The following is a 19,462-nucleotide window of genomic DNA, read 5'->3' on the forward strand; positions in this document are numbered from 1 at the left end:
AATGTGCACACTGACCAGCCAAGTGTGAGACTGTCTTGCCACTAAATAGAATTATTGTTTTATTGTGAGTTTAGCAGGTAAAAAGTGGCATTTCCTTTAAATATGGGAAGTCATTTCATTTACTAGCCAATTTTATTTCCTCCATTTATTAATTTGTTAAAGATTTACTGAGTGCCCTGACCAATGTGGCTCAGTTGGTTGGGTGTCATCTCACAAAATGAAAGGGCACCAGTTCAATCCTCGGTCAGGGCACATGCCTGAGATTTGGGTTCAGTCACCAGGTGGGGTGCATTCAAGAGGCAGCCGACAGATGTTTCTCTCTCACAATCATCTTTCTCTCCCTCTTTCTCCCTCTTTAAAAATAAATAAATCAAATTTTTAAACAAACAAAAAAAAGATTTACTGAGTAGCTTCTATGTACAAGGCAGTGTTCTAATTGCTCATTGCCAGTGAGTAAAACCAGAGTTCTTGTACTCATAGTTCTTACAGAGTAGCAGGGAAACCAGACAATCAGATAACTTCACAAATAGATACATACCTACAAACTGAGATACTTCTAATGGGGGAAATGAACCTGACTGAGACTGAGGAAGTGACACTTGAACTGGCTTAGGAAAGATAAAGAAGGGACATACCACAAAGAAGATAAAGAAGTATGTTTTAGGCTTCAAGGACTGCACACACAAAGCAGAACGGCCTGCCTGAGGGATCAGAGAAGGCCGTTGGGGCTAAGATGCAGACAGTGAGGGTGAGAATGATTCAAGGCAAGGCTGGAGGGGCAGACTGGCATCAGACTATGCAGGGTCTTTTGGGTCACCTTTAGGATTTTGGTCTATATCCCAAGAGGGATAGGATGTCTCTGGGGGTTGAAGTGGTGGCACAACAGCATCATATTGGCATCATAGGGGAGAGAGAGAAACATTGATCATTTGCTTCCCATATGTGCCTTGACTGGGGATCAAACGTACAACCTAGGTATGTACCCTGACCAGGGATCAAATCTGAACTTGCAGTCTTTTAGTGTATGGAACAATGCTCCAACTGAGACAGAGCATATTAGCATTTTGAGATCCCTGGCAGAATGAAGAAAAGACTAAAAGACAGGAGGACTGTATGCAGGGAGGTGAAGGAGGAGTTTATTGGAGTAGCTCAAGCAAGAGATGATGGAATCTTAGACCATGCGAAAGGGGTAGGTGTGGGGGTGCAACCAGGCTGCAGTTTGTGTCCCCGATGGTGGGGGTGACGACATAAACCAGGTACTGCTCATGACTGCTGCTGTGAATTCGATGTATATGTCCCAGCAAAGTTCTCAAGTTGAAGCCCTCACTGTCAGTGTGTTTATATTTAGAGTAAGAGAGCAATTAAGGTTAAATGAAGTCATAAGGGTGGAGTCCTGATCTGATAGGATTAGTGCCCTTAATGAGAAGAAACACCAGAGAGCTCGTTTTGCTCTCCTCCGATGAAGGGCACAGCGAGAAGCTGGCCACCTGCAGCCAGGAAGAGAGCTCTCACCAGAAACTCACTGGCCAGAACCTTCATCTCAGACTTCCAGTTTCCAGAACTGTGAAAAAATAAATTTCTGTTATTTAAGCCACACAGTCTATGATATTCTGTTATGGCACCCTGAGCTGGCTAATATAACTACATTCTTATAAATCTTAGGATTCAATCAGTGATGTTTTGAAATTATGTTTATACTGTTCCTTGCAACATCTTTAAGAACACCATGTTCTTAACAAACCAACGTATTAAAGGCTATTATGCTGCCTTACAATTTGTTGGAAAGATCTATATTCTGCTTGTCTATCTCTGGATAACAAACCACCTTCAACTTAGTGACATAATACAACCACCCCTTTATTATGCTCACGGGTTTCGTGGGTCAGGAATTCAGAAAGGGAACAGAGAAGATGGCTTGTCTCTGTTTCATGATGTCTGAGCCCTCAGCTGGGAAGCCCTGAAAAGCTGGGGATGATTCAAAGGGCTGGAGATGGAACAACTGAGTTATCAGGGACCCACCTGCAATGAGGTGACTTATTCACCCGCACATCAATCAGGCCCATCTGGGACTGATGACTGGAGCATCTCCGGGCAGGCGGGCAGTCTCTCTGTGTGGCTTCTCACGGCAGGTGGCTAAGCTCTGAGGGGAGCAGACAGGGGGAGAGTTCAAGCAGAGTGAGCACTCCCGAGACACCCTTTTATGGCCCAGCCTGAGAAGCTGAGAAGTTGGGTAGTATCACTTCTACGTACTCTGCTGGGTGAGGCGCTCACAATCCCACTGAGATTCACGGGAAAGGGACAGATCCTCATCACTTGATGGGAGGTGATGAGGGGAGAATTAAATAATTTGTGATATATTTTTTAAACCACCATAATCTACTTTTGAAGAGATTACTCAGGAGAGCAACCTCTACTCCCCCCCAGTTATGCTCTGGCTAAGGTGGTGACACAGGAGATGCCGTGAGGCAGCTACAGGGTCAGGCTGGTGAGGACAGAGGTACTAAGGATGATGGCTAAGTTTTCGAGCTGAGCATCTGAATGAATAGTGGTACTCTTTGCAAAGACAGAAAACAACAGAATGGTTTCGGAGGGAAGAGTGTATATCTGGTCTTAATATGTACTGAGTCTGAAATGCCTGCCATACGCCTGAGTGGAAATAGTGAGTAAGCAGCAAAATATTTAGCTCTACATCTCAGTAATCTGGGATGGAGATATAAACTGGGGCTCACTGGCACACAGACAGATGGTAATTGAAGGCTTGGGCTTCATTTTCTGAATGGTCTATTCTTGTTCTGGGATCAGAATGGCATTCTATTAAACAATTTACATGCTTAATAGTGATGTTTCATCTCCCAGGCAAATAAACTGCCTTTTAAGATGTTTTGCTGTGATAGCCATCAGTGAGTGCCTAGAGTACCTCTAAATGGTATATAAATTCAATTTAACATTTAACAAATAAAAAATTCACCAGCCAGACCCACTCTAAACTTGAGGGTCTACTTAATCAAAAGGGCCATTATATGTACTAAGCTTACTCAGTCACCAGTAGCTTTTCTGCCTTCTTGACATCTGTATCAACCTTTGCTTTACAACCTTTGTAGATCTAACCCAATACTCCTGTATTTGATTTCTAATATGTTTTCTTCACAATACATTTGCTGCTTTTTCCTTTAAATAAAAATATTTTATGGATTAAAAAATATGTAGTACTATTTTTTAAATGTAGTAATGGGTACCTAGGTGTTTTATTATTATTAAACTGTATATATGTCATATAAATTCTCTTTTGTATACTTGATATATTTTAAAACAAATCACATTCAATAGCCTTTAAATCTGAATAAATTCAACATTTTTATTTGCAATGAAGGATTAAAGACTATGTCAACTTTATGAGAAAAATGTTGTTAGTATAATTATAGGTACTTATCACTACCACCAGCATCTTTAAAGTCCTGAGTATGTGAGTGGTGTCAGTTTGAACAGATGCCCAGCAAACAATAAAGCATGACGTGGCATGTTTTACTGGCTCGTTAACACATCTTAGGTATAGTGCGAGGGACAGGTTATGAGTAAATACACTGGTGAAGTACACCCCAGAGTATCTCAATGCTTTTATACAGCACTCACTGTTTTATTTTTAAACCCCTTGATGTATACTTGAATGTTTTCTTTTAAAGATAGTTTCTACATGTAGTTTTTATATATACTTTGGGGTATTTTTAACTTTAAAGAATGGATCATAAAGTTTTCCTATTTCTGATCTACAAAAGAAAACTCTCAGTATGAATTCCCTTCTACTTTGATAAGGTTAATTAGCTTCTTTGAACTCAAACTCACTAATTCCTTATCTCTAGTCAACCTGCCCTGTCCACCTTCCTCACTTTTATGGGATTAGTTTGCAGAGCCCTGGGTTTCCCATCATCACCCCCACTCCTGTTTGCACGCTGCACTCTAACGCCTGCACATAAAACACTTTCCTCCACTCTGGCTGCCTGAGGATTGACTGCTGTCATGAACAACATGGAAACCATCCCAACCAGCAAGTTCATGACCAACCAACTACATCGGTGGAGGCGAATGGTCATTGATGTCCTCCATCCTGGGTAGACAACAGTACCTAAGACAGCCATTTAAGAAAAGCTCACTAAAATGTGCAAGACTACACTGGATGTCATCTTTGTATTTGGATTCAAAACCCATTGTGTTGGTAGCAACACAACTAGCTTCAGCATGACTTATGATCATAAACGCAAAAAGACTCGGAATACAAGGCCTGTATGAAAAGAAAAAGACTTCAAGAAAACAGTGCAGGAAACATTGGCCTTTGTGGTCCCCCTGCCATTATCTGTGGCGATTGTGCAGATTTTTCATACTAGGAGTAATAAACTATTGAAGACTTTAAGAAAAAGAAACATACACATACACACACGCAAGTCCACTGTAGGTGCTTCAGAAACAGTCCTGACATGGGGTTTCTGAAACTCTGAGTACTAACTCTTTGCTCTCTCCAGCCTGGGGAGGGTGGCATTCCAGTAACTTAGTGGTTCCTCGCCCTGGAAGGCAGGACTCAGGTCCTCAGGATGGAAGCCTCAAAGCCTTGAGGATGAAGTTGTCCTCAAACAAACCCAATGACAGGCCTTGCCTAGACCTGCAGGTCTCCACAGGCTCTCTGACTCTGGTTCACTAGTGGTAAACCTCCCCCCTAAGTCAGTGCCTTCAAACAGCTATTTTTTATTACTGCTCATGGGTGGATCAACTAAGATTCAGTTAATCCAGACTGGTGGCTCTACTTCTCACACATGGGCCTCCAGTGCCTGGGTTGGCTGGAGAGGCTCTGCTCCAAGTGTCTCTCCCTCTCTTGGGCCAGCAGTTAAGTCAGGGCATGTTTTTCTCATGGTGTTGGCAGAGGCTCAAGAGAACCTCCAACTGGCCAAAGCAAGTCAAATGGCTGGACCCATAGTTAAGGGTACATAAGCACACCTACCCCACTCATGGGTTCATTGATCCTTTTTAAAATCATCACTCTTCCCTAGCAAGGACGTTTGCTCCAGGTCTGACTACAACTTTGTGTCCATCTCAGCTCTCAATGTAGGTCCTCACAGTTCCATGGCAAAACACATGGATATGTACATTAGTTATCTATTATTTCTCACAATTTTTGTGGGTCAGGAATTCAGGAATGGCTCAGCTGGGTAGTTCTAGCTTGGGGTCGCTCATGAAAGACTAGAACTGCTATATTCTGCTGATGAAGAGACTGAAATAAACCTGTATAAACACCTTATATTTCTAATTATTGCCTACTACTTTTTAAAACATATGACTCTTTTATCTGGAGAGTCTGTCAGCACCTCAACATCAATCTGACGTCAACTACACTCATCCACTTCTCTCTAACCAACTCTCTTTTATGTCAAATCCATCATCAATTTTTTCTGGGTGACCAGATGCAAAATAGTAGTGCCATTTCTAATCTCTTATTCTCATAGCTAAAGTACCCAACAGACATGCTAAAATAAGCACTTAGGGTACCAGCAACACAAAGGTACTATAAAAATTATTGGGGGAAATTTTATATGTTATTTTGTTCAAAAGTCATTACAACACAAATCAAAAAAGAAAACTGTCAGGACTGGTACTCCCAGCAAGATGGAACAACAAACAGTACTGGATTTGCTCTCTCACCTGAAACAACTAAAACACAGGACAAAATACATGAAGAACAATAGCTTTTAAGATATTTGAAGTCTAGCAGCAAAGGACAGTGATCTCTGAGACAGAACACAAGCCTGCAGTAGAGCCCAATGGTCACCCTGAGTTGAGAAGATGGATCTGCGTGCCCAGAGAGGCCAAAGGGGTGAGAATTAGTGGCTAGAGTTCACAGGACAGAGTATGAGAGATGAAAGATCCGTTCAGAGAGTCACAGAGGTGTACAGAGTGTTTCCCTTAAGTCTTTAGCTGAGCATTATCGATACATGGGTGTAAAGAAAATATCAAAGTCTGGGAACAGACTCATTCAAAAGGAGTAGAGGGAATAATCCCTGTGGCTCGCAGAGGGCTGTCAGTAGTTCCTGCTCCCACAAGTCAGAGTGGAAAAACTCATAATTCACAGGGTATCGGTCAAGTACTCAGAACAATTTGCCTTAGCTGTGGGGAAATCAGTCCTAGACTAAATGCTACTCTGATCTTGCCTAATAAAGCTTAAAAGTAAGCCCTCAAAGGATCAAACTGTCTCTAGTAACTTAACTTCATTACAGAAGAAAGCTCAAAAGTATTTATAGAGACACAAAAATACCTAGCATTCAACAAAATAAAACTCACAGTGTCTGGTATCCAATAAAAAAATAAGCAAGCATGCCAAAAAAAAAAAAAGCAGGAAAATGTAATGCATAATGAGGAAAAATAACAGTTAATTAAAATCAACTCTGAAATGACACAAATGATAGAATTAGTAGACAGGGATATTAAAACAGTTTTCATAACTGTATTCCATATGGTCTAGGAGCTGGAAGAAACACTGAACACATTAAGTAGAAACATGGAAAATATAAATTATTGAACTTGAATGCAAACCAACAGAAATGATCCAAAATGAAATGGCAAAGAGAAAAATACTGGAAAAAAAAAAGAAAAGAATACAGCATCAGTCGATTATGGGATAACTTCAAGCAGCCTATTGTATATGTAATTGGAGTCTCTGTGAAAGAGAGAGGAGGAAAGACAGAAAAATATTTAAAGAAATAATTACAAAAAATTTCCCAAATTTGATAAAAATAATAAACACACAGATCCAAGAAGTTCAATGAACCTCAAGCATAAGAATAATGAAAAAAATGATATTAAGGCACATTGTGATCCAATCGCTCAAAACTAGTGGTAAAGAGAAAACGGAAAAAATAGCCATGAAGTCTAGACACATTGTACATAGAAGAACAAAGATTACGATGACAACAGCTTTCTTACTGGAAACAATGTAAGAAGACAATAAAGAAATATCTTTAAAACAGAAAAGAAAAAAAAATTTCAATCTTGAATTCTGTAGCTATGTTTTAAAACATCTTTCAAAAACAAGGCCAAAATAAAGGCTTTTTCAGACACACAAAAACAGACAGAGTTCATCACCAGCACCATACCTGCACTTACAAGCAATGCCAAAAGAAATCTTTTAGGAAGAGGAAAAATAATACCACATGGAAATCTGGATTGATACAAAGAATCACTGAAAATGAAAAGCATGGAAAATTTTAATTATGTGGGTAAATAGAAAAGACATTTTAGAAAATTAAAATCTCTTTAAAATATAATCGAATGTTTAAAGCAAAAACAGTAACAATTGTATTATGGGATTTATAACACACAGGTATACCCTGCTTTTCAAAAGTTTGTGTTACACCACTTTGCTTTTATGAAAGATCTACACTGGTACCTATTTTTGCTAAGTGAAAGAAATCTGAAGAGAGTTTTTGTTTTTACAGAAAAAGGCAGAAAGTGTAGTGTTTAGAAACTGCTTAGCAGTCAGATATTACAGAGGCAGCATGGGCCCCAGCAGTGAGAGCAGCGCCACCCAGCACTTTCCCTGGGAACTACACTCAGCATCTCAGCATCAAGTCACCATCAAGCACAGTTCAATAGCTTGAACTGTGTCTGTGAGCATCTGTGCTTCATCTCGATTTGTTTTGTGTTTCCTTTAGCAAGATGTTTCTCCTGAAGTATCAGAAAAGCCTAAGAGAGCTTGTAAGGGTGTCACATTTAGTGCAAAACTGTATGTAACTAAGCATATCAATTATGGTAAATGAAATAAAGACATTGTGCATGAGTTGAACTAGCCTGCGACCACCATTCCTACCACTCACATGCAGCAGAGAGAAAGATTCTTGAACACTGCCAAACTTACTACTCATTATGCTGGTAGCAAAGTGGTCTCTTCTAGTCAGCACCCAATGAGAGATAAAATGGAAAGTCAACTGTCTGAATGGACTGATGGGTGTACAAAGTATTGTGTTCTGGTAAGTTATTTCTCCTTAACTTACAGTTACTCCTTCTCCTTATAGTTAAGGAGAAATTGGTCAGTCTTTTTAATAAGATGAAAGAGAAAGCACTGGATGATGATGATGATGATGATGATGATGTCAGTGTTGCAAAAGTGGAATTTAAAGGTAGTTGTGGGTGGCTTGATCAGTGTTTGAGGGGAGGGCAGCTTCATAGCTTCAAGGTTACCGGAAAGAGGGCTGCAGCTGTCACTGAAGTGGCCGTGAAGTCCCCAGAACTGAGGAAATAATTACAGAAAATGGGTATTTGTATAAGCAAGTGTTCAACTGAGACAAAAATAAAATTTATTGGAAAAAATTGCTGAGCAAGACATTTATTTTTATAAAAGAAAAAGAGGCTAAGAGACATAAGGCATGAAAGGACAAGTTTACCCTACTGCTATTATTAATGCTACTGGTGATGTTTTCCTTAAGCCTCTAATAGTGTACCACTGAGAAAATCAGAGGGCACTTAAAGGTATTGATAAGAAGAAATAAATAACCTAAATAGCCTCATAGTTTTTAAAGCAACTGAATTTGTAGTAAAACAAAACAAAACAAAAAACTTTCCCACAAAGAAAGCTCCAGATGGCTTCACTAGTGAATTCTATCAAACATTTAAGGAAGAAATAGTACTAATTCTACAAAAACTCTTCTAGAAATAAAAAAAGATGAAAATGTTTCCTAATTCATTTTGAGGCTGGCATCATTGTGATACTCACGCTGGACAAAGACATTACAAAGAATTAAAAATAACAGACCAAAACCCCTCATGAATACAGATGCAGAAATTAACAAAATTTTAGCATATCAAATCTTAGAATATATAAAAAGCAGACTGCATCATGTCCAAGTTCGATTTAATTCAGGAATGCAAGGCTGGTTTAAAATCAATCAACTCACCATATCATCAGAGTATAAAATAATCTAAAAGAGAAAAAATAAAAAAATAAAAATATGATTACATCAATAGCTACAGAATAAAACTGTCAGGATCCAACATTAATTCCTGATTTAAAAAAAAAAACTCTCAGGAAATTAGGAATATAAGGAAACTTCTTTACCAATCAAGAGTCCCTACAAAAACAAAAGCCTATATCTCACTTAATGGTAAAATACTGAATGTTTTCCTTCTAGCATCAGGACCATGGCAAGGACATTCTTTCTCACCACCTGAATACTGTACTGAAGGTTCTAGTTGTTGGGTCTGAGATTAGATTTTACCCTATGTATAACCTAATGGGTTAGCCTGTGACTGTTTCATGGGTCAGAGACAAAGGACTTTATTATTCACAGCACAGTGAGAAGCACGTGCATCAGCATACTTGTGTTGGTTACCCATGGCCCCAGACCTGCGGGGACAATGCAATGGGCTCAGATGGGTGCTAAGCCTTCAGTGGATCTATGTTATAGCTGAAGAACACTGAGGTTGGGGTTCCACTGCTTCTGTAGCAGGAAGCAAGCGAGGCTGTTCTCTGGAAGTAACGGATGTATTTATTACTCAGATTGTGATGACTGTTGCAATGGTGCACACATATATCAACATACTGTGGGCTTTAAATATTTGCAGTGTGTTGTACATTAATAAAGGTACCCCAAAATGAGAGAAATCTTACATTTCAAGCATTCTAGACCTTTCTGTATCATTAATTTAACCAATATTTTTGGGCTACTACTAACATGCTAGGCACTGGTCTGGAATATAATGGTAAATAAAATCCCTCTTCCTACAGAGTTCATATTCTTGTAGGAGGAGACTGAAAATAATAAGTAAAACACCAGATGATGACAACTGTGATTAGGAAAAAGAGAATTAAATAGGGTGGCTTCTTCAGATTGGGTTGGGGATTCTCTCTGTGAAGGTAATGCTGATACAGAAATCTGAATATCAGGAAGGGGGCCACCACGCTGGAGTGGGAGAAGAGCACCTCTGGGCTTCATCAGTATTTTGGTTGCCCAACTGTTCTCATTTCCCTTCAGTCTCTTCTAAATGACTGCTGAATTAACTTTCCCAAGGGTTAATTGGATCTCTTTGTTTACAAGTCTTCAATCACTCTCCTAGCTCAATCACTAAATATGGTATTAGTGCTACCTTCTGGCCTTATAATTGTCATGCATGTGATAAAACCCAGCTTTCTATTATTCTCATTATTCCTTTATTTATTTATTCCCATTTCCCAGTGCACTTTTCTACAACAGACCATGCTACTAAGACAGGAAGTAAAAGCATCTCTACCTAATACACACAAACGAGCACAGGGAGGCTGCCAAAATGAGGAAACAAAGAAACATGGCCCAAATGAAAGCACAGATCAAAACTCCAGAGAAAGAGCTAAACAAAATGGAGATAAGCAGTCTATCAGATGCAGAGTTCAAACCACTGGTTATAAGGATGGTCAAGGAACTTAGTGAAGACCTCAATAGTATAAAAAAGACCCAGAAATGAATGATACACTGATTGAAATAAAGAACAATTTACAGAAAAACAACAGTAGAGCAGATGAAGCTGAGAATCAAATCAATGATTTGGGCCATAAGGAAGAAAAAAAACCCAACAACCAATCAGAACAACAACAAGAAAAAACAATCCAAAAATGAGGATAGTATAAGCAGCCTTGGGACAACTTCAACACATACAATATTTCCATCATAGGGGTGCCAAAAGGAAAAGAGAAAGAGCAAGAAATTGGAAATCTATTTGAAAAAATAATAAAAGAACACGTCCCTAATTTGGTGAAGGAAATAGACATGCAAGTCCAGGAAGCACAGAGAGTCCCAAACAAGATGGACACAAAGAGGCCCACTTCAAGACACATCATAATGAAAATGCCAAAGTTTGAAGATAAAGAGAGAATCTTAAAAGCATCAAGAGAAAAGTAGTTCATTACCTACAGGGGAGTTCCCATAAGACTGTCAGCTGATTTCTCAAAAAAAGAAAAAAAAAACTTTGCAGACTAGAAGGGATTGGCAAGACATATTCAAAATCAGGAAAAACAGAGACCTACAGCCAAGATTTCTCAACCCAGCAAAGCCATCATTTAGAATCAAAGGCCTACAAAGAGCTTCCCAGACAAGGAAAAACTAAAGGAGTTCACCATCACCAAACCATTATCAGACGAAATGTTAAAGGAATTTATTTAAGCAAAAGAAGAAAATCAAAACTATGAGCAATAAAATGGTAAAAAACATGAATCTATCAAAAATTGAATCTAAAAACCAAACTAAGCAAACAAGAACAGAGACATAATCATTGATATTGAAAGTATTTTGATGGTTGCCAGATAAGAGGAGGGTGTGGAGGAATGGGTGAAGAGGTGAGAAGTTTAAGAAGTACAAGTAGGTAGTCACAGTATAGCCATGGGGTTGTAAAGTACAGCACAAGAAATGGAGCAGCCAAAGAACTTGCATACTTGACATATACTTGACCCATGGAGAACAAGGGTGGGGGGATTGCCTGAGGGAGTTGGGGGTGCTGAGTGGAGGCGGGCAAATGGGGAAAAATCAGGACAACTGTAATAGCATAATCAATAAAATATAACAAAAATATTTAGTGTGTACAGTGAGTAACTGTACAATGTTCAAGGCAGCTTGACTGAGGTTTCTCAGAATGGCAAACAACATTTAAAATGCAATTTTTCTATTTAATGTGCTTTTTTCTTCAATTAGCTAACTAAAAAAACAGTAGACAGGAGAGAAATTTTACAAACATTAAAGAAAGCACAGTGGGGTTCCAGCCAAGATGGAGGCATAGGTGGATGCACCGTACCTCCACGCACAAGATTGGAACAACAACAATTTAGAGGCAGAATAACACCCAAAACTGACAGAGAATTTATCTGAATGGAAGTCGAACAGCCAAGAAGTTCAAATAGACCCATTCAGACTGGTAGGAGGGGCGGAGAGGAGCAGCTAGGTGGCGGGTCGCGGTGCAGGTTGCGGCGAGGAGAGCAGAGAGAGTTGGGTGCATAAGGCAACCGAGGGCGCGTAAGGCATCTGGGGCGCGCAAGATCGCAGCGGGTGGACCCTGAGTATGCAAGCGGCAGATGGCATACCCAGTGAGGTGGCGACTGTGGAGCAGGGCAGAGCTCGCAACCCAGGATCCCAGAAAAGGGACTGAGGTCCTACGGAGAATGGAGCAACCGCCATTTTTCCCTCCTGCCCCCGCCCCTGCATACAACCTCACAATCTAGTGACTGGGGTGCTCAGCCCTAGTGAACACCTAAGGCTCCGCCCCTCACCATAACTGGAGCGACCAGACCCCCCCCCCCCCCAAAAAAAAAAGAGAGAGAGAGAGAGAGACATGTCTCAAACAGAGGAACAAATCAATGCCCCAGGACTCATCCTTTTAAGCAACCGAGAGATAGCCAATCTATCAGATGCACAGTTCAAAACACTGGTGATCAGGAAGCTCACAGAATTGGTTGATTTTGGGCACAAATTAGATGAACAAATGCAGGTTACCATAAAAGAAATGAAGGAAAATGCACAAGGAACCAATAGTGATGGGAAGGAAACTGAGGCTCAAAACAATAGGGTGGACCAGAAGGAAGAAAGAAACAATCAAACAGGAAAGAATGGAGAAATAAGAATTCAAAAAAATGAAGAGAAGCTTAGGAACCTCCAGGACATCTTTAAATGTTCCAACATCCGAATTATAGGGGTACCAGAGGAGAAGAGGAAGAGCAACAGATTGAACATGTATTTGAACAAATAATAAAGGAGAACTTCCCCATTCTGGCAAAAGAAATAGTCTTCCAGGAAGTCCAGGAAGCTCAGAGAGTCCCAAAGAAGTTGGACCCAAGACGGAACACACCAAGGCACATCATAATTACATTAGCCAAGGTAAAAATGAAGGAGAGAATCCTAGAAGCAGCAAGAGATAAGGGGACAGTCACCTACAAAGGAGTTCCCATCAGACTGTCAGCAGATTTCTCAAAAGAGACCTTACAGGCAATAAGGGGCTGGAAAGAAGTATTCCAAGTCATGAAAGGTCCTATATCCCAGATTACTCTCTCCAGCAAAGCTTTCATTTAGAATGGAAGGGCAGATAAAGTGCTTCTCAGTTAAGGTCAAGTTAAAGGAATTCATCATTACCAAGTGCTTATTTTATGAAATGTTAAAGGGACTTATCTAAGAAAAGAAGATAAAAAAACATATGTATAGTAAAATGACAGCAAACTCACAATTATTAACAACCACACCTAAAGCAAAACCAAAAGAAACTAAGCAAACAAGTAGAACGGGAACAGAACCACAGAAATGGAGATCACATGGAGGGTTAGCAACAGGGGAGTGTGAGGAGGAGAGAGGGGGAAAAGGTAGAGAATAAGTAGCATAAATTGTAGGTTGAAAATAGATAGGGGGAGGGTAAGAATAGTATGAGAAATGTAGAAGCTAAAGAACTTATAAGTATGACACATGGACATGACTAAAGGGGGAGATGTGGGTGGAAGAGGGTGTACAGGGTGGTGGGGAGTGAAGGGGGGAAATGGGACAACTGTAACAGCATAATCAATAAAATGTAATTAAAAAAAGAAAGCACAGTGGCTAATTTTTATTGTGAGGAAGAAATGGTTCACAAACTAGCAAATGTAAAAATAAAAATGCTATTTTTCAATGGATAGAATGAAAGATGGGTTTCCTAAATTACTTTCAATGTTTGCATTGTCACAGTTCACCTATTGTCTGTTAAGTATTACTGAAATAAGTCACGTAAATTCTCATACTTTTTCTCTGCAAACTTCTTCTGGAGAAGGTGATTTCAAACATATTCCGTTCCAATTCCCCTCCATTTGCTTTAATGTGTTTACCTTCATTGCACAGGCACGGCTCCATAGAAAACTGTCTTTGAACTGCCCAGATCACCTCCAGTACTGCATCAAGTAGCCATATAGAAAACAGACCACTATTTTATCCTCTTATCCCTACACAGATGAAATGGTTTGCTGCTTATTTAAATCACAAAGCAATTCTTTTGTGTGCTGAATTGGCCCAAGGCTAGGGAGGCTGGGCAAACTCCCTTCTCAGAGGATCTCCACTTGTGGTGGCTTCCAGTCCAGTCAGAACTGGAAAACCTCCAAGGCCCTCCATGTGGGGCAGTGTTCTCTGCCTCTGAACTGATTACTGGGCCAAGTGAGAAAAACCAAATTGTGAAGAGCCATTCCAATGGCAAGCACATTCGAAGTGTGTAAGTGTGTGTGTGTGTGTGTGTGTGTAGTCAGAATTTCTTGGTTGGGAAGGGAAATGTGGTTAACCTAAATTGAACATGGGGTACAAACAGAGGCATCAAAAAGTATGCTCACTGACTCAGTTCAACTATGCATTTTTGCTTCCATTATTTAAAAAAAATAGCACTTTAAATAGTTTGGCTATATTCAGAAATGTAACTGCTTAAAAAAAGTCTTGAATGCATTAAAGGACCGTGTTTGGGGAGGTGGTGGGGAAAGAGGGCAGATGAGCAAAGCATAGCTAATTCTATTCTATCCTATCCTATCCTATCCTACCCTACCCCTACCCTATCCTATTTTAGAAGGGAAGGAGAAAGAGAGGGAGAGAAACATCAATGTGACAGAGAAACATCAAGCAGGTTGCCCTCCAGACATGCCCTGACCGGGGACCAGGGACCACATATGTGCCCTGGCTGGGAACCAAACCCACGACCTCTTGGTTTGCAGGATGATGCCCAACCAAATGAGTCACACTGGCCAGGGCAGCTACAGATTCTTTCGAGTATAACTTACTTGTTAATCAAAGTCAGTAACTGCTGCTTGCTATGTGGTGGCTCATGTATTACTGCTTCATTTTTTCTTACCCCAGGAAGAAACAGAGAATACGAAATGTGGAGTGAAAAAACCTGGGTTCAGATCATGTTGCTGTCAAACATGCGTTAACAATTTCTGGCACTAAGCTTTCCTGCTATTTGTTATTTATGAATTTCGGGCTTTAACTCAATAAAATGGGTTTACCAACAAATGTCACCCTTTCCATCAATGATTGTGCAGAAAGAAAATATAAGCAAACTGTAAAGTGCTCTTCAAGCATTTATTATTGTTGTTGCCATTAGGTCTTCCTGACATACAGCAAAGTACGTAACAAATGTTCACTAAATTATTAATGAACTGAACTAATTATAGTGAACAAATGGTGAGAATGAATAAATCATGAATCTTTAAACCAATAACACTTTCACTTAAAAATTGATATATATTTAACTGTAAAATATTAATATTTTATATAAAACTAAGTTGAACACCTTGAAAATATCCAAAGGGAAAACAATGTCTCAGCTGCCAGAAGAGCCACTGTAATCGCCGCATATCGTGGGATCCCAGGTATGGCAGGTGGGTAGTAGCAAGTCAATTTTTATTAAGGTATAGAGGCACAGGATGAGAGGTTAAGAGCCTGAGCCTGGAGTTTAAATCTCAACTAACAAGTTGTATGACCGTAGACAAATTACTCAATCTGCTCTAAACCTCAATTTTCACATGTAAAATGGGGATAGCAGTAGTACCTGCTATTAAGTGTAAAGACACAGGTGATTACTTACCACAGCGTTACACAGCGCTGTCTGGCTAGCTATCCATCATCATCATGCCACATGCAGGATGACTTTCTACGAGTGGAATCAGACCAGGAGTCCTCCATGTTATAATCTGCTATTATAACCTTTAGCCACAGTGAATGATGGTATGTTTTTGAAAAACACCGCAAAGGGGAAACACGGTGGTCATACATCCTGCCAGGTCTCCACAATACTATGCTGCTTGGATGAAGTTAGATATGCTTACCGGGAACAGTAGTTCTCTGAACCAAATACATATAAGCAGACATCCAAGGTACAATTCTTCACATTTCACTAACCACTCTCTGAACCGTCCAGAACCCCTGGGTTATACTTTTAAATTTCTTACCCAAGTTGCTCATGCTCTATGTTTCATTTCCAGTAAAATTTGTCTTTCTTTTTTCAAATGGAAATGTCAAAAAGCTTAAGATGTGCATATATGCATATATTTTCTCATTTGCAGTGAGTGAAATCTTGCTAACACAGAAGTGAAAGAAGTTAGAATAATGAAACACTATAATGGGAACCCCTTGTAACAGCACATACCATGTTAAATGATGATGGTGGTCAATGAAGCAATTGCTTCACATTCGATATCCTACTGAAATGTATTAACGGCACTTTAAGGAAATAAAACCTAACCCTTCTTGAGATGTCCTGCCAAATGAGTCAAAAAGCCTTAATTCTAGATCTATAAAATTTATCAGAATAATCCAACTGTGTAACCATTGACATTCTTATCATGGAGAATTTAATAATGCAATAAATTCTGGATCTTAGATATAAAAGACACCGCTCCGGCATGCCCCCAGTAGTCACCTTCTTGAAATCACGTCCACTCCTTTGGGACATGGTAGGCCCCTTCCTCTGGGAAAAGGCCAGGCCCAGTCACCTCAGCATGAGCTGTTCCTCCAGTCTGCTTGTCTTTTGACAGCAGCTACCTGCCAGCCAGCAAAATCCTGGTATCTACTGGGCTGCTGCAGATGGAACAGACTGTGAATCCAGCTAGAGGATAAGAGGTTGTTTTAATTGGCTAAATCTGCTATGTAGTAAGCGTATGGCCATGAATTTGTAGCCAAAACACTAATCTAAAAAAAATGCCATGTGCAATTTAAACAGAAAACAAAAATGACATTTTTACTCGTCAATTCTAGTTTTGCCATGAGGGTTTTTAACCTAACATTTTATAATGACTACCAAATCCTTACCTTTGCTGAAGTAAAATTTTCATGGTATACTCCTCGTACCAAGTCCCTAAGGGCGCTTGCTAAAAGTTCTACAACCTAAAAAAACAAGATCAAAGATTAAAGGAAACAATTAAAAAAACATTTGTTTTTTACCTCAGAATGCCTCAGAAGACTTAGGAGCAAGGCAGTACTTATGTTTGATAGAAACAAAACAAAACAAAAACAGGGTTATGTGCAAAGATTCTGGCAATGACATTGCCCACCTGGATATTAAGAGCTGTGATCCAATTTTTTTCAGTCATAATTTTTTTTAAAGATTTTTATTTATTTGTTTTTAGAGAGGGAAGGGAGGGAGAAAGAGAGAGAGGGAGAGAAACACCAATGTGCGGTTGCTGGGGGGCCATGGCCTGCAACCCAGGCATGTACCCTGGCTGGGAATCGAACCTGGGACACTTTGGTTCCCAGCTTGCACTCAATCCACTGAGCTATGCCAGCCAGGAGTCATAATTTAAGCAAAAAAAAACAAAAACAAAACAAAACCCCAAAACCCCACAAAACCCCCAAAATCAAAAAACCTTATAGTCACAGTATTTATGTACTATACATGAAAGTCCAGTAATAGCCACTTTGAACATAAGCTTAAATTTCAGGTAACTACTGAAATCTTAATCCAATTTATTTTCTGTATGTTTATTTCTGTCAGGTGGATACTTTTCAATATCCCCATTCTGGCAGTGATTACAATGCTAATTTTCATACTTAATACAGAATGAAAAGCAAATGCAAAAGAATGACTAACCTTTCAAATGTGTTCATTCTGTTGCATGTAAAATGCACTGTGGATTTGTTTGGTGTAGGAAACCTGGGTCAAACATACCTTATTTTCAAACTTGTAATTTTTTTTACAGAAACACAGTACTTAAATCGTATTCATCAAACCTGTATTACTTTCAAGGCTCAGGCTATTTAAAAAAAAAAAATCAAGCAAAATCAAAAGCTTTGAACTTGTTCCAGAATGTAAAACAAGCAGAAAACAGTAAATGGTCTCTTTGGAACTACTGTACAATGTAGAGTTGTTTGCATAAATCATCTTAATTCAAAAAGATAAAATAGTGCTATTTATTATAACGTTCATTGCAGCCTCTTCAAATAAGAATTTCTCAAGGCAACCCTATCTGCTTCGTATGAAGGAAGACTTAGTATCTTGTATATTTAGCTTCCAATATTATGCAGTTGTGTATCTGATTCCCACTCTTTGCTTCCTAAAATTTAGCTCAGTTCTGATTGAATTAAAGGATTTTGTTTCAGCTTTTATCATTCTTGTAATTGAAGACATTATTAAGCCAAAGGATACAGAACCAAACAACAAGATACTTCAATTTCAGGTACCCCAGATTTAATAAACATTTTCTTAGAAGCAAATTACATTAATTTATAGAAAGACTTGCTTTAAAATTTTAACGCATGAGTATTTATAACCAGACTTATATTTACATACTTACTGCATAACTTATACAAGGTTGCTGATATGGAAATTTTGCTGATTAAAGGAGTATTTTTTTTCTAGCTCTGCAAATGGGTTAATTTGTAAGAACCATACAAAATCTTTTTCTTTTTTTTAAATCACATTGCCCTTTAGGTAACTAAATACTTAAGAAATATTGTAGCAATATGAGCTGCAGAGGAACTGGAAGGACAATGATCCTACAGTGTTACCAGATGTGTTGAGTTATTTAAGTGGGGAAGAGAGAAAAATGAATGGATTTTTTTCCCCCTGAAGGTATCAGATAAGCCCTATTCCCAAATCCAGGAGGATTGAGTATCGCCAATAGGTCTATGAAAGACTGTAACTAAATGCACAGCATCAGATTGGATTACAGTTTATACAAGCAACATCCCAAGATCCTCCTGATGGCTGGACACATAATACAGATCAACCACTCACTAAGAAATGTTATGGGTTTGAAATAGTTTGAGCTCTGAGACCAGCACTGGTAAAGTGAAGAGGGATTTACAAAGAGAAAGTTTGACGCTAAATGTCAGAATGATGGTATGAACTTTTAACAATGGATCTGGCTCTGGATAACCACAGTATTCCTTTACTTCCCTGAAATTCCAGATGAGGCAGAAGCAACAACAACATTTTACTCTCTGACTATTCTTCTCTTAATTCAATCAGCATATACAGGCAGACTGTACTTACAAGTTCATAATTTGTGAATGACATATACTTCCAAACTGAGCAGAATACACCCTCATAGCCGATGACAACCATTAAGGACAACGCTTTGGACTACAGTGGGTTAACAAGTCCAGGAAGATAAGAGACCTTGAAAAACAGGAATAGCCCAGGGGAACTGCATGTATCCCAGGCAAGGGTGACTTTGAACACATGTAAATCTCTTTCCATTGCCTGAAATGTTTACTTTAAAAATTATACCGAAGAGAGATGTGTTTAAGCATCCTCCTCCTTTAAAATTGCAAATATTTATAGAAACACCACAAGGCAACCAGCCACACATACTTTAACAAAACTACTATTTTTTTTCATTTTATGGCTTACTACCACAGGCATTCACCTGTTTAGATAACTTGTACTAAAATACAAGAAAGAAATTGCTTAATGACATTTTTTTCTTCAGATTCTTGAGGACTAATTTGTTTGAGCAACCCCAGAAGCTAGCAAG

General features: G+C 39.1%; 1 protein-coding gene across 3 annotated transcripts in view; it reads right to left on the reverse strand.

Annotated features, from left to right (window-relative positions):
- PDSS2 (decaprenyl diphosphate synthase subunit 2) overlaps positions 1 to 19,462 on the reverse strand; it is a 239,964-nt gene that overhangs the window by 61,648 nt on the left and 158,854 nt on the right. For 2 of the 3 annotated variants that reach the window (XM_045843760.1, XM_045843761.1), the window contains exon 4: positions 16,797 to 16,871. The exons of the other annotated variant lie outside the window; for it this stretch is intronic. In XM_045843760.1, coding sequence (XP_045699716.1) covers positions 16,797 to 16,871 — 75 coding nt within the window. The remainder of the gene's footprint in view (positions 1 to 16,796; positions 16,872 to 19,462) is intronic. 3 annotated transcript variants of the gene reach the window in all.

The sequence above is a fragment of the Phyllostomus hastatus genome, unplaced genomic scaffold, assembly GCF_019186645.2.
Source record: "Phyllostomus hastatus isolate PE091 unplaced genomic scaffold, TTU_PhHast_1.1 phas_contig_40, whole genome shotgun sequence".
NCBI classification, from domain to species: Eukaryota; Metazoa; Chordata; class Mammalia; order Chiroptera; family Phyllostomidae; genus Phyllostomus; species Phyllostomus hastatus.